At 33.0% G+C, this 15,039-nt stretch overlaps 1 protein-coding gene across 2 annotated transcripts in view; it reads left to right on the forward strand.

The window, feature by feature from the left end:
- LOC127712274 (carboxypeptidase M-like) overlaps positions 1 to 14,836 on the forward strand; it is a 36,201-nt gene extending 21,365 nt beyond the window's left edge. For both annotated transcript variants that reach the window (XM_052218655.1, XM_052218657.1), the window contains 8 exons: positions 2,726 to 2,920; positions 5,923 to 6,020; positions 7,569 to 7,741; positions 8,296 to 8,480; positions 11,010 to 11,177; positions 11,425 to 11,577; positions 12,686 to 12,828; positions 13,403 to 14,836. In XM_052218655.1, coding sequence (XP_052074615.1) covers positions 2,728 to 2,920; positions 5,923 to 6,020; positions 7,569 to 7,741; positions 8,296 to 8,480; positions 11,010 to 11,177; positions 11,425 to 11,577; positions 12,686 to 12,828; positions 13,403 to 13,576 — 1,287 coding nt within the window. In that variant the 5' untranslated portion in view covers positions 2,726 to 2,727 and the 3' untranslated portion in view covers positions 13,577 to 14,836. The remainder of the gene's footprint in view (positions 1 to 2,725; positions 2,921 to 5,922; positions 6,021 to 7,568; positions 7,742 to 8,295; positions 8,481 to 11,009; positions 11,178 to 11,424; positions 11,578 to 12,685; positions 12,829 to 13,402) is intronic.
- The last annotated feature ends 203 nt before the right edge of the window (positions 14,837 to 15,039 follow it).

A 15,039-nucleotide genomic window follows, 5' to 3' on the forward strand; every position in this document is an offset into this window, starting at 1 on the left:
TTTTCTTATACCCATAACGTTGTTATGTAGGTGACGTCATAGAAATTACTTTTAAATAAAATTCATCTGAAAAAGACAATAATGATAGGACATTCAGTATAATAAATTAAATAACACACAGCTGAGAGGGTGATAGAGCAGATTGATACCCCTCAAAAAAGCATTGTCTGGAACCTTGGCTTCACCACGGTTGACGATGTTTTCTCCGTGTAACAATGTGCTCTATCACCCTCTCAGCTATGTGTTATTTATATAATAATACATGTAATATAATCTGTATATGCATTCATAACATAAAAGTAATAACATTTTTTTTTAGATCTGAACAATTTAAGAATAAAACATTGAGTGTAAATCTGTTGCCCCTGGACATGCCACAAACAACAATCACAGTCAATCAATATAAATCAGTCATTTCTGTAACAGATTTAAATACCTGCTTCAGTATCATCACTAAGTCATAAAAGTGACTCTTATATGAATTTAATTATCAACTTAACAGTGGAAGTATTAAATTCTAAGTTTTATATAAATAATAATAAATGATTTAACAGTTATGAATAGATCATATGAGGGGATCTCCTGGGATCTGACATTGTGTTCTACAAAAAAGTACAAGTTTTTCTAATTTCACACTTAAACTATTTTTATTTTCTTATCTTTTACATTGATTTTCCTGCAGATATTAAGCATAGTGAACTTTCTCTGTGTTTTTGTAGTTAATTGAGATGTAGGTAAAGACAAGGGAACCTAGCTAAAGTGTTATTTGAATGGTACTAAAAACTTCTGACACATTTATGAATGTAGATAAATGAATTCTTTAGTATCTATATTAATTTGGGGAAGGTAGAGATAATTTTATAGGCTGCTGTACAAGATGAGGGGTAAGACCTTTAAATTATTACTTAACATAATGCTGATGGTCAAATTATTTAATTCTTATAAATCAATTAGGGAGATTTGTTTAATTTGAAAAATTGAAATTTATTTGGCTAAGTTTTTATTATTATTTTTATTGTGGTGTATATAGACAAACCAGTAAAGGAGCTTAAGTTTTATATAATATAAGTTTCAATTGTCGACATAAATATAATAATTTCTCAGATTTTCACCTTGATGTTATTGTAATTGGACATATAACATCTACTATTGTGTTATCCCAAAATAAGGTCAAACTCATGAAAACCTCACTTCTAAATTATTGAAAGCTATCATAGTCCATTAACCAATACAAGATGTTCACAAACGGTAATGTATGTCAGTCAGGCATGTTAATTATAACAATTTAATAAGATAACATTTTGTCAATTTATCCCATATAACTTAAAATTATGTTTTGAAATTTTTTTGCTTGCTCAGCAAAAAATGATTACACTAGGGAATTGACTATAACCAGCATTCCTCAAGGAAAAAAGAAATTAGCTTTGTAATGGAGTTTGCATCTCTGTAAAATAATCATGGCATTGTTATATCAAGTCATCTCCATTGTAAAAATTATCATATGATATTTTAATATAAAGTGATTTTAAAAATTATCAAATTATAATGTAATAATTTCCAATTAATGTACTGGCTCTGGATCAATCATCTAATCATATTTCCCCCTTACCTCCTCATCAAGAAAGAGAAATAAATGTGTTATGTAATTATATTGGTATTGAATAATTTTTAAGTATGAAATTAAAAATTCCTTACAAAAGCCAATTCTTGCAATGGTTTACTGTTGAAATCTGTTGACACAGTGCAATCATTGATGTTAACTTTTGGTAAATGAATATTTAAGATGTTTATAATGTGACCAGGAGCAGAAGAAAACAGCCAGTGAAGAGTATTTCAATATTTTATCAAACAACATGGTGTACATAATAATAGTCAGATTGATATTTATGATAATAGGTCAAATGTCTTGGTCAGAATCTTGACCGCTGAATTATTATAACACAGGACAATTCATATTTATTTTCTTGTATGATTGATTAGATTGGTAAGATTTCAAATTATAGGAATGGTCAGTAATGTGTCTGTGCTGGATTTCACTTAAATGAAATGTAAATAGTCATGTTGAGAATGTTATTTTATGGACATGGTCAGTTAGTTTAAGCAATTACTAAAATTTAGAATGAGAAGTTAGATAAAAATTATCTGGTAATGGATAACACATGATTATGCAGTTATTTATAATGGATAATTATCTGGTAACGGATAACTTTTAATTGTACCCCAATTTTTGACATTTTTTAACTATTATGTCTGTTTGTTTTGTTCACACATTGTTGTCAATATAATGGAGTTTTATGCGACTGTCATACAAGTGAGAGGTTTAGCTAGCTAAGCTATAAATAAAACCAGGTTTAATCCACCATTTTCTACATAAGGAAATGCCTGTACCAAGTCAGGAATATGACAGTTGCTTTTCCATTCTTTTGATGTGTTTGAGCTTTTGATTCTTCTATTTTATAAGGGACTTTCTGGTTTGAATTTTCCTTGGAGTTCCGTATTTTTGTTATTTTACTTTTTTCAGACACTATATAAATGGTGTACCACTCTGTCCAAGAAGGACAGAAACTGGTCAGGCTATGAATCATCACCAGGGTACAAGGCACAGTTAATGTTGTGTTTCGCCATTACCTACTTTTTATATGAGAGGTTATATAGTATTTTATAGGTAGTATTTACCTTTAATAAGGAATATGATTTAAAATGATATATTAAACACTATTTGTAGGAATGGTCAGTGGGTCTCAGCGATGGATAAAATTTGGAATGAATTTCTTTATATTATTTGTGAGTCTATGTCATGTGACATCATCTTTAGACTTTCAATACCACGACCACCAGGATCTGACCAACTACCTGACAAATATGTCCAACAAATATCCTGATCTAACTCATTTGTATAGTGTTGGAAAATCTGTTCAAAGTAAGTTACAATTAATATAACTTGAAAATGCTTGAGTTATCTCCCTTTCAATGTTATACATAAAACACACTCCAACTCTGATAGCAGGAATTACCAATGAGTTATCTCCCTTTCAGTGTTGTCCATAAAACACCCTCCAACTCTGACAGCTGAGTCATCTCCCTTTCAATGTTATACATAAAACACACTCCAACTCTGATAGCAGGAATTACCAATGAGTTATCTCCCTTTCAATGTTATCCATAAAACACCCTCCAACTCTGATAGCTGAGTTATCTCCCTTTCAATGTTTTACATACAACACACTCCAACTCTGATAGCAGGAATTACCAATGAGTTATCTCCCTTTCAATGTTATCCATAAAACACCCTCCAACTCTGATAACTGAGTCATCTCCTTTCAATGTTTTACATAAAACACACTCCAACTCTGATAGCAGGTATTACCAATGAGTTATCTCCCTTTCAATGTTATCCATAAAACACCCTCCAACTCTGATAGCTGAGCTATCTCCTTTTCAATGTTATACTTATACATAAAACACACTCCAACTCTGATAGCAGGAATTACCAATGAGTTATCTCCCTTTCAATGTTGTCCATAATACACCCTCCAACTCTGATAGCTGAGTTATCTCCCTTTCAATGTTATACATAACACACACTTCAACTCTGATAGCAGGAATTACAACATTATACACAAAACACACTCTAACTCTGATAGCCGGAATTACAACATTATACATAAAACACACTCTAACTCTGATAGCAGGAATTACCACAAATATTGGACAATATTGTCAGATTTGTGCAGCCATAATTTGAAAATTTGGTTTAGGAATATACTTTGGTTAGATCAATAAAAGTAATGTTTTTTAAACATTAAAATAAGCCATGTTGCTTGTTTCTGGATACTATTTGTTTATACTTTATTATATTTGCATACGTTATTGCCTATGTATATCCTTAGTTACAGTCGCAAATTAAATGTGAGATTACTTTGATTTTCTGCATTTGAATTTGAACATAATTAAATATTTTTATCTTTACTTGATTCCTCTCATGAGTTCCGCGTTAACTGTTTTATTATAACACGAGAAGTCTTATCTTTGGACCCGTGTATATTGAGAGAAGGTCCACGCTCCATCGAAACCTTTTGTAGATTTTGAAAAAAAAATTCACTACAGAAGGTTCCATCTCCACCAATCACTCTCCGTTTCCCATAGTATTAAAAGTGTAGAAGCCACTAATTAACCAAAAATCCCCAAAAAACAGCTTCTAACAAACAAATTGATTTCTTCACTGACATAAAAAGCATTGAAAATTTAGTTTGTGTAGTCCACTGCACTTCAGCGTTACCACCATTGCATTTCGGCGTAGCTATCAATAAGATAGGGTCACAATGCCACCATTGCACTTCAGCGTGATCAAAAACACACTTCAGTGTCAAACAAACCATCGCACATCAGCGTGACCATCACGGTTCACAGTCCTACATATACATTTTCAATGAACAAAATGTTTTGTTCTTAAAATTTAATTCATCAGAATCGGCTGTTTATTTTTTTGTTATCAGGAATTTAAATCTCATGAAACTATATTAAGAATAAAGGTGGCCAAATAATTACTGAGAGTTCAAATTTTGTTTTTGATCAACCAGTTCTGAGATGTTTATGGAAATGAATAAAAAGATATTTATATTACCTAGCTATAGGTTGGATATTTTTTAGACAAGATTTGCTTGTCCTGACTATTAATTTTTTAGTCAGAGATTTAATTGTCCTGGCTTTTGTTATTTAGACAGAGATTTATATGACCTTGCTTTTGTTGTTTTTGTCTTGCCTGCGATAAAAGTCGCAGAAAGCGAGACATAGGGATTGCTTTTCCGTTGACAACGGCTCCAGCTCTGGCGTCAACAATTGTTAAGTTTTCTGCTTTAGTTAGTTTGATAGGAACTTGTGATAGATCATTGATATTTAATATAAAGTTGCATTACTATCAGTACATATCAGTTTGACAACTATTTCAAGGCCCTGCGCCATAAGCCATGGTCCAGTGACTTTGAATTAATAAGCAATTTTCAATATTAAGTTTTCTGCTTAAGTTAATTTGAAAGGAACTACGTGTGATATATCATTGATATTTTGTATGAAGTCGCATTACTATCAGTACATCTCAGTTTGTCAACCATTTCTAGGCCCTGCCCCTAGGCCATGGTCCAGTGACTTAATTAATTAATAAGCAATGTTAAATACCGGGTATTAAGTTTTCTGCTTAAGTTAGGTTGATAGGAACTACTGTTGATAGAACAATGATATTTTGTGTGAAGTTGCATTGCTATCAGTACATATCAGTTTGATGACTACTTTGAGGCTCTGCCCCATAGGCCATGGTTCAGTGACTTTCAATTAATTAGCAATTTTCAATGATAAGTTTTCTGCTTAAGTTAGTTTGATATGAACTATACTTGTGATAGATCAATGATATTTTCTATAAAGTTGCATTACTGTCTGTACATCTCAGTTTCTCAACCATTTCGAGGCCCTACCCACTAGTTGGTCCAGGGACTTTGAATTAATCAGCAATGTTGCTGTCCATCAGATTGTCTTTTTCTGAATATTATGCCGATAGGCGAGACATATCTCTGTGTCAACAGTTTATTAAGACAGATATTTACATGACCTGGCTATTGTTGTATTTTAGACAAATCTTTATCTATCCTGGCTATTGTTTTTTAGACAGAGATTTACATAGTCCTGGCTATAGTTGTTTTTTAGACAGAGATTTACATGTCCTGGCTATAGTTGTTTTTTAGACAGAGATTTATTTGTCTTGGCTATAGTTGTTTTTTAGACACAGATTTATTTGTATTGTCCTGGTAATTGTATATTTACACAAAGATTTATATGTCTTGGCTATTGTAATTTTACACATAGATTTATTTGTCCTGACTTTTGTTTTTTTAGACAGATCTTTACATGTCCTAGCTATTGTTTTTTTAGACAGAGATTTATTTGTCCTGGCTATTGGTAAGCTGCCACAGAATCACTTGACACTGAGACCTCATGTGAAGTATGTTGGGAATATGCATGGCAATGAGGTAAACTTACTGGGATAAGTTGTGAGGGAGATCAATTTGAGTTTCATGAGATATTGGGTATTCATTCGTCAGTGAGACAGCAAACCAACAACACAAAACTATGAAAAGATTGCTAGAGGGCAGGTAAATTTGAATAACAGGATATGCTGCATATTTGTCAATAAGACAGTAATCCAACAACTCAAAATATGAAAAGACGTCCAGAGTGGAATGTAAATTTGAATGAGCGGTATACATAAATGAGTCAGCAATCTAAAAACACAGAAAAATAATAATAGAGGTCAACATTCATTGTTCAACATTAAACAGGTGGGTTTTTTATTTACAACATTGCAATCTTTAATTGTAAACAATAACTTTAGTAAATGTAAATAGAAATCTATGAAATTTAAACACAAGGTTTATAACCACAAAAGGAAGGTTGGGATTGATTTTGGTAGTTATAGTCCTAACAGTTTAGGAATTAGGGGCCAAAAAGGGGCCCAAATAAGCATATTTCTAGTTTCCAGACAATAACTTGTGGAACGGTGTATGGATCTCTCTGAAATTATACCACAAGTTTCCATACCACAAAGGGATGGTTAGGATTGGCTTTAGGGGGTTATGGCTCAAACCGTTTAGGAATTGGGGGAAAACAAGGGTTTCCTGGTTAATGGACAATTAAAAAAAAAGTACAATGTTATGTTTGGATTACCTCCCTTACACTGCTTTTAAATTATGTATAAAGAAAGTTGTATTGTCTTGAGGTGATTAACTGTCAATTTTTTTTTAGAAGTTACTATTTAAAAATGCTGATTAAGGAATATTAATTTTAGCCATGATTATGTACCGGTATGTCATTTTCTATTTTAAGACTTTTATGATGTATTTAAATGGGTAATTATGGTTGCAAACTCCATTGGAAATTTGAATTGAGATTATGACCATATCTTGAGGGAAAGATATTTTATTTTGGAAAAAATGGGGGGAGGTGAAAAGAAATTGTGAGGGGGTGGGACAACTTTTTTCTAATTTCAGATTTCAGAAAGAAAATTTCTTCAAATATTTTTTTTTGCAAAAAAATGGGGGGGGGGGGGGGGGGGGGTCAATTCACAAAAGCAAAAAATGAATATAAATTCAAATCATATAACCAATTCTAAGTTCTTTGACTACAGTTATTCTGTGTCAGAAACCTATTATGTGTCAAATATATAAATACAATCCAAATTCAGACCTGTATCAAGCGCAAATATTGTGTCCATTTTTGCCCCAACTGTTCAGGGTTTGACCTCTGCTGTCGTATCCAGCTGCGCTTGGCGAAGCAATTTATTATGATTTTGGGTATGCTTAACATGGAATAATTGTTTTGTAGTACTGTCTTACTGGTTTATATAAATAATATTAAAAAATTGTAATTTACAATGTCACCATGGTCACAGTATGACAAATATAACTATAAATTTGTCCAGAGTAAATTTGTAAAGAAAGCTTCATGTAAATAAAAGAGCATTATCTTTAGTAAATATTTTTACCAACTATAGGCAAAGAGATGCTGTTAATTTATTACAGGCTGTAGGCAGGGAGATGCTGCTTCATCTTATAGACTATTATCTGACCAACTACAATGTTAATTCCACTATAAAGACATTCCTGGATAATACAGTTGTACATATCATGCCTTCCATGAATCCAGATGGATTTGAAGTTTCCATGGAAGGTGATTGCTCTGGAGTACAAGGCAGGTATGTATACTTTTTGTTTTGCTTGTATTTCTAGAGGCCTTTTATAGCTTACCATATACTATGGATTAATTTATTTTCATGGGTACCAATTTTCGTGGATTAAGTAAAACTTGCATTTTCTTACATAATTGATTTCATGGTTTTCCAAAAGTCTGCATATAATCATACAGCAAATTAGTAATTCGTTGGACATTTAAATTTGTGGTTTCCCTGTACCCACGAAATCCACGAAAAATTGGTATCCAACAAATAATAATGCATCCATTGTATGTGTTTGGCTCCTTTTTGAAATCTGTACTGTGACTTATGATTGTTAACGTCCCTGTCCTTTGTTCTTTTGTGGATAATTTTCTTATTGCCAATCATATTAAATCGCATCTTCATAATTCATATAATGAATGTATCTTATTTAGGTGAAGGCAGAATTTAGATGTTGGAATGTAATGGTCAATCTAAAATTTATTTGAATATTATTTTTAAAATATAATCTTATTTATTCAGTATTGTAGCATCCTCTTCTATAATTATATGTTTATTGTTATTGTACATTTCAGACCAAACACTAATAATTATGACTTAAACAGAAATTTCCCTGGATATTTCGAGGTAAACAAAGCTCCTATACAACCAGAGACAAATGCAGTGATGGACTGGCTAAAACAACACAGATTTATTCTGTCAGCTAACCTACATGGTGGAGCTATGGTGGCTAATTATCCTTTTGATAATTATATTAATGGTAAATTTAAATACTTATAAAGCTATTAATAGTTTTTGATTGGCACAATATGAGCAAGAATTATTTCCATTATCTTAGTATGTTCTAGGTCAAGGTCTACAAATTCCTTCATAAATCATCCAAATTCATCTTAAAATTGTTTACTGACTGCTAGACACTAGATAAAGTTGTTTACTGAACAACAATGATTTCTTTAAGCCTTGCAGAATTCTGGATCTGTTCTCAGACTTGTTAGTATCACATGTTAAAATTTTGTTAGTCAAATAAGAAAATTAACCAGAGAACATCTCATGCCAAGGGAAATAACTCAAATTCAAATTATGTCATAAAAAACTTTCTCCTCAATATTCCCTGTTTTGTATAACATGAACACTCATCAAGTTTTTATCAAGATGTTTTTTGTAGATGAGAATTATAGATTATCGTTGGTTATCTCAACGAGATTGATTTTCTAGCTTGAGGCGGTATGGCGAAAGTGAGAAAAGCAATCGAGTTGAGATGACCAATGATAATCTGTTTATCGCTATTTTACCTATGAAGACGTTGTTAATTTCCTTGACAATGGCACGTGTTCCCTTAGTTTCTAGGGATAATTTTCATATCACTTGACTCGGCTGAGAAAGGAAATTATCAGTCAGCAAGATCAAAGGAAAAATTCGTAAAATAGCGATAATCCCTTTTATTAGCTCACCTGGCCCGAAGAGAACCACTGAATGGAATGAAACCAAACATGGCATGAATGTTCCTTATGAGGTGCTCACCAAGTGTTGTTACTTTGTAGCCGATCCATCATCCAAGATGGCCGCCAGAGGGGGACTTAGTTTAACATAGGACCCTATGGGAAATGCATACAAATGACTTCTTTTAGAGAACCACTGAATGGAATGAAACCAAACATGGCATGAATGTTCCTTATGAGGTGCTCACCAAGTGTTGTTACTTTGTAGCCGATCCATCATCCAAGATGGCCGCCAGCGGGGGACTTAGTGTAACATAGGACCCTATGGGAAATGCATACAAATGACTTCTTTTAGAGAACCACTGAATGGAATGAAACCAAACATGGCATGAATGTTCCTTATGAGGTGCTGACCAAGTGTTGTTACTTTGTAGCCGATCCATCATCCAAGATGGCCGCCAGCGGGGGACTTAGTTTAACATAGGACCCTATGGGAAATACATACAAATGTCTTCTTTTAGAGAACCACTGAATGGAATGGAACCAAACATGGCATGAATGTTTCTTATGAGATGCTGACCAAGTGTTGTTACTTTGCAGTCGGTCCATCATCCAAGATGGCCGCCAGCGGGGGACTTAGTTTAACATAGGACCCTATGGGAAATACATACAAATGTCTTCTTTTAGGGAACCACTGAATGGAATGAAACCAAACATGGCATGAATGTTCCTTATGAGGTGCTGACCAAGTGTTGTTACTTTGTAGCCGATCCATCATCCAAGATGGCCGCCAGCCGGGGACTTAGTTTAACATAGGACCCTATGGGAAATGCATACAAATGACTTCTTTTAGAGAACCACTGAATGGAATGAAACCAAACATGGCATGAATGTTCCTTATGAGGTTCTGACCAAGTGTTGTTACTTTGTAGCCGATCCATCATCCAAGATGGCCGCCAGCGGGGGACTTAGTTTAACATAGGACCCTATGGGAAATACATAAAAATGTCTTCTTTTAGAGAACCACTGAATGGAATGGAACCAAACATGGCATGAATGTTCCTTATGAGGTGCTCACCAAGTGTTGTTACTTTGTAGCCGATCCATCATCCAAGATGGCCGCCAGCGGGGGACTTAGTTTAACATAGGACCCTATGGGAAATGCATACAAATGACTTCTTTTAGAGAACCACTGAATGGAATGAAACCAAACATGGCATGAATGTTCCTTATGAGGTGCTGACCAAGTGTTGTTACTTTGTAGCCGATCCATCATCCAAGATGGCCGCCAGCGGGGGACTTAGTTTCACATAGGACCCTATGGGAAATACATACAAATGTCTTCTTTTAGAGAACCACTGAATGGAATGAAACCAAACATGGCATGAATGTTCCTTATGAAGTGCTGACCAAGTGTTGCTACTTTGTTGCCGATTTACTGTTCAAGATGGCCACCAGGATATTTTATTAAATAACGGGACCAATATTAATCAAAATTTGGCCTCAATCATTATTTGGGTATCTGTTATGATTTTTATCTATCTTTACATGATTTCTAAAACCAAAGTAGAGTCAGGTGAGCGACACAGGCTCTCGAGAGCCTCTAGTTTGTTCAATTTACCATTAGGACTAAATTTTCCAATACATTTCTTCTATATAGCCTTCTTAATTATCTGTAAAAAGTTTAATACAAAAGTAGTGAAAGACAAACTATTATTAAAGAATTAAAGATGGCTTATTAAGGTACAATACAATTTTATTTTCAGTTCTTGCTGGTACTCATTTGATTGAATTATATTGTTTAAACTGTTATTTATTGATAATATCAAAGTTATTGTTTGATATTTTAGGTTCCATTATTGGTCAGACAAGATATGTTAAGTCCCCTGATGATGATACATTTATACATCTATCTAAGGTTTATTCCTATTCTCATGCCAACATGTACACAGGACAACATTGTGATGATAATTTCCCTGACGGCATTACCAACGGAGCACTCTGGTACCCTGTTCTAGGTAGGTATTCATGATGAACATTACCAAGGGGGGATTCTACACCAGCTATCAGTGTATTTCTGTTATTGTTAATCTGGATTTGTCAATTATGGTTTCCTGGGGACAGACATGACCTATCCTTTTTATGCTCTATATTTTTCATATATTTTTTAACAAATTTTATTTTAGCACTTAAAGCAATCCTTTCTTATATAATGATGAAATGTTTTTGTTCATATTAAGTTATTTTTCCTTAATATTATTTTAGGTGGAATGCAGGATTATAATTACGTAAGAGAAGGATGTTTTGAAATCACTTTAGAAATTGGCTGTTGTAAATATCCACCAACTTCAGAACTTACAACATTCTGGTCATACAACAAATATGCTTTGATCAACTTCCTGATGGCAGTACACAGCGGTAAGTATTTTAAACATCTAATGAAACATAAGGTTTGGATTAATGATAGATTGTTGGTGTTTAACTCCACTTTCTGTACTCTTGGCTATAACTGGCGACCCTTTTTTATTGATGGAAGAAGATTAAAAGACCCTCAGAACTTCAGCAGGAAAACTGGCAATCATAGTCTAAAAAGATTTGAGTCAAATGCATCTGGCACGAGAGGGTTCAAACTTACAACCTCAGTGTTGACAGGCTAGTGATCGCTGTCAATAAACTACTACTAAGACTATATGGCAATCAAGATCCTAAAGAAATAGAGGCAGGAAATTTGACAGATTTTACCCCTTGCATTTTATTAAGTGGTGCATGAATATGCATGGAGTCTCTTGCATTCAAAGATAAGGTCACTAAAAAAATATTATTACTCAATGTCTTGTATTGTCTTACAATTTTATCTTGTTGCAAAAAATGAAACTCAGTTTAAAATCAATTCTGCATAAAATGTAGGTTAAGGCAGCCTGATTTTTTGTATACACCCTCTTACCTTATACCAGGTGTTTGTACTGATACTTGTTGTTTAAATCTGCACCTTAATTGAAATGCTATAGAACTGAAGATTTTATTTGGATAAGACAGCTGGTTGATTAAGTTATTTTGACATTACACAGGTTAGCAGTTAAAACAGTGATTAGTTTATTAGACAAGTTTATATCTTACACAGTGACTTCACTTTAGACAGTTTACACTCTGTTTGATATAAACTATCAGCAGATTTTAGTCTTCAATGTACACATGTATTCTACAATGTAGTTTCTTTAACTACAAATTTATAAAGATCTCAGCTTATTTCATCCATTTTGTTGTTGTACATTTTGCCATTGAGGAATTTAGTGTTGATAGCAGATGTTTGCTTGTATTTGTTAAATTTATTCAAAACTTTTCTAGAAACAATTAATAGCTTGAGATATTGTATAGACACTTGTCTATTGTTGTAGAAAGTATATCACCCTCTAGATGTCATTTGGGGTTTGTTGTTGGGTTTCTGTCTCATTGATGTATACCTCTCATGTCCTTTTGTTCACATTTACATTTTACTAAACTTACTGGTGAATGAATTTCATTGTAGGAGTGAAGGGATTGGTACGAACACCCAACAATACAGAAGTAGTAGGTTATGATATGGCTGTCAAGGGGAGACAAATCTTGTTTAAAAGTTCACAGTATGGAGAATATTGGAGACTTTTACGTCCAGGTAGACATACCATCCAGGTGGGTTCTTTATTTACAACTCAAGAGAAATGACAAGGATCAAATACTACTTGAAAAAGATAAGAGGAATTACCAAATATATTAGGTAGTACAACAACCACTTGATCTGCAGAAAAAACTATCCATTAACTTGATATTTATATCTCTTATAATTACATAGACAATTTATGTGTCATTATCTCTTTATTTTATAACAATTAATGGGTTATAAATAGACTTGCATCAATTATGTCAACATTAAGCACATACATTACATCTAAATATTTTGATATGCATATTTCGTTCATTTTCACCACTTAAATTTTTTATTTATTTTTACCACTGAAAATGAAAAATGGCAGCAATTTAATCATGTAAGTAGTTGTTTTTTCTTGTGAAAAAACGGACCAAATTATTGTCAATACATCAATGTTTTCATGAAACAGATTGCCAAAGCTAACGAACATGTGACGTTATAATTTAATCCTTACTATCAGACATGACAGCATGTGTTTTATTTTGTTTTAACGTTTGTATAGAAGTAATATGAGTTTTGGTGTACATTTCAATTGACAATATATTATTCACTATTTAGGTACTATCTGAAGGAAAAGTTATAGCAGAGAAACAAGTACAGGTACCTAACAATGGTGTTGTAAGGGAAGATATCTATATAGGAGATACCAGTAGTGCCAGTGTTATACAGAGTTGCCTCCCTTTTGTCATATCACTTATTTCTATATGCTTACATTGTGTAGGTATTTTATAGTAAAACATAATTGAAATGCATTAAATGATAATCAAAAGAAAAGTCATAATCATTTATATATTTTTATTTGATTGGTCAATATTCCGTATTATTTTATTTACATCATTATCAATGTTTAAGTACTGTGGATGCGTTATTAATCTTAGTGGATATCAATTTATGGTGGATTTCGAGGATGAACCTCCTACTTAACTGTTCAACTAATTACACATTTTCTATGAGCTTGTATGCAGACTTTGGCAAAACCAAGAAATCAAATATCCATGAAAATCTCAATCCACAAATTGGTACCCACGAAAATAAATGAATCCACCATAATCTTTTAGAACAGGAGATATTCTGTCTCTGATCTTGTTCCCTATACAGTGTACTGTAAATTCAGAAATTATTGCGAGGTTTTTGTTAGTGGGAATAGTGCGACTGGGTGAGTATCGCATATGTCTGTAAGCAGATTTTCCTGAAAGTGCAATAATTAATCTCGCATTTTTGTCCATTCTTCAAAAATCACAAAAATAAATGCACACATTAGTTTCAGAACTTACAGTAATTGATATTCTCTATTTTTCACTTCCATAGTCAGATGTTTGTACATGTAATGAAATAGTCATCTGTTTGTACATGTAATGAAAATTGTTTAAGTATTGTGCCTTTATATATATAACATAGTACCATTCAGGAAAAAAAATTCTCAGGATAGGATAGATTAAACAGAGTCAGAAAGAAATCAAAAATTAAAAAATATCTTTCTTGTTTTTTTTCTCCAAATTCTACAAATGTTATTTTTGTGTGTAAAATAAAAGTTCTGCTATTAACAAACTATTCTTTGTCAAGTAGAATCATGCCACATTCACAAACATACTGCATGTAAAATAAATCCTAAACTTCTCATCCAAGTTCTGGACAAAACAGTTTGATCAATAAGGAGATAAATGGACTGCTGAAGTGGCCTTCCAAAATGACAACAAAATACCAAATGTGATTGGGAAATTGGTGTACAAGTTTAAAGCAAACTTCTTTACCACATATAAAACAAACTTGAATTTTAAAGAATTAACTCTCATGTTTATAATCCTACAGATTTTTAACTTAGGGCTATGCCAGAAATAAATGGAAGGTGGGGGGGTTTGGAAGGCAACTTTTTGTTTAACCCTGCCATGCATAACATTTTAATTGATTTTTTCATATAGTTGTTAAGGTTATTTGTCTAAAATAACCACCACCCATCAAATTTTATTAAAAGTGCCTTATGACCCCCCCCCCCCCCCCATTCAATTGATTCTGGGAAAACCCTTACTAAACTGGGAGGTCAGTGAAGTCAGGTTGAATAGAGTGTTTAGAAAGTTTGATATATAAACCATTTTTTTAAAACAAATATGCCAAAGCTGCAATGTAACACTGGATAGAGGGATGAAGCCAGTTAAGTTTTCCTTCAAGTAAACTTGTCGTATATCATTTATGTAGTC

This window comes from Mytilus californianus, unplaced genomic scaffold (assembly GCF_021869535.1).
Source record: "Mytilus californianus isolate M0D057914Y unplaced genomic scaffold, xbMytCali1.0.p SCAF_8, whole genome shotgun sequence".
In the NCBI taxonomy this organism is placed as follows: Eukaryota; Metazoa; Mollusca; class Bivalvia; order Mytilida; family Mytilidae; genus Mytilus; species Mytilus californianus.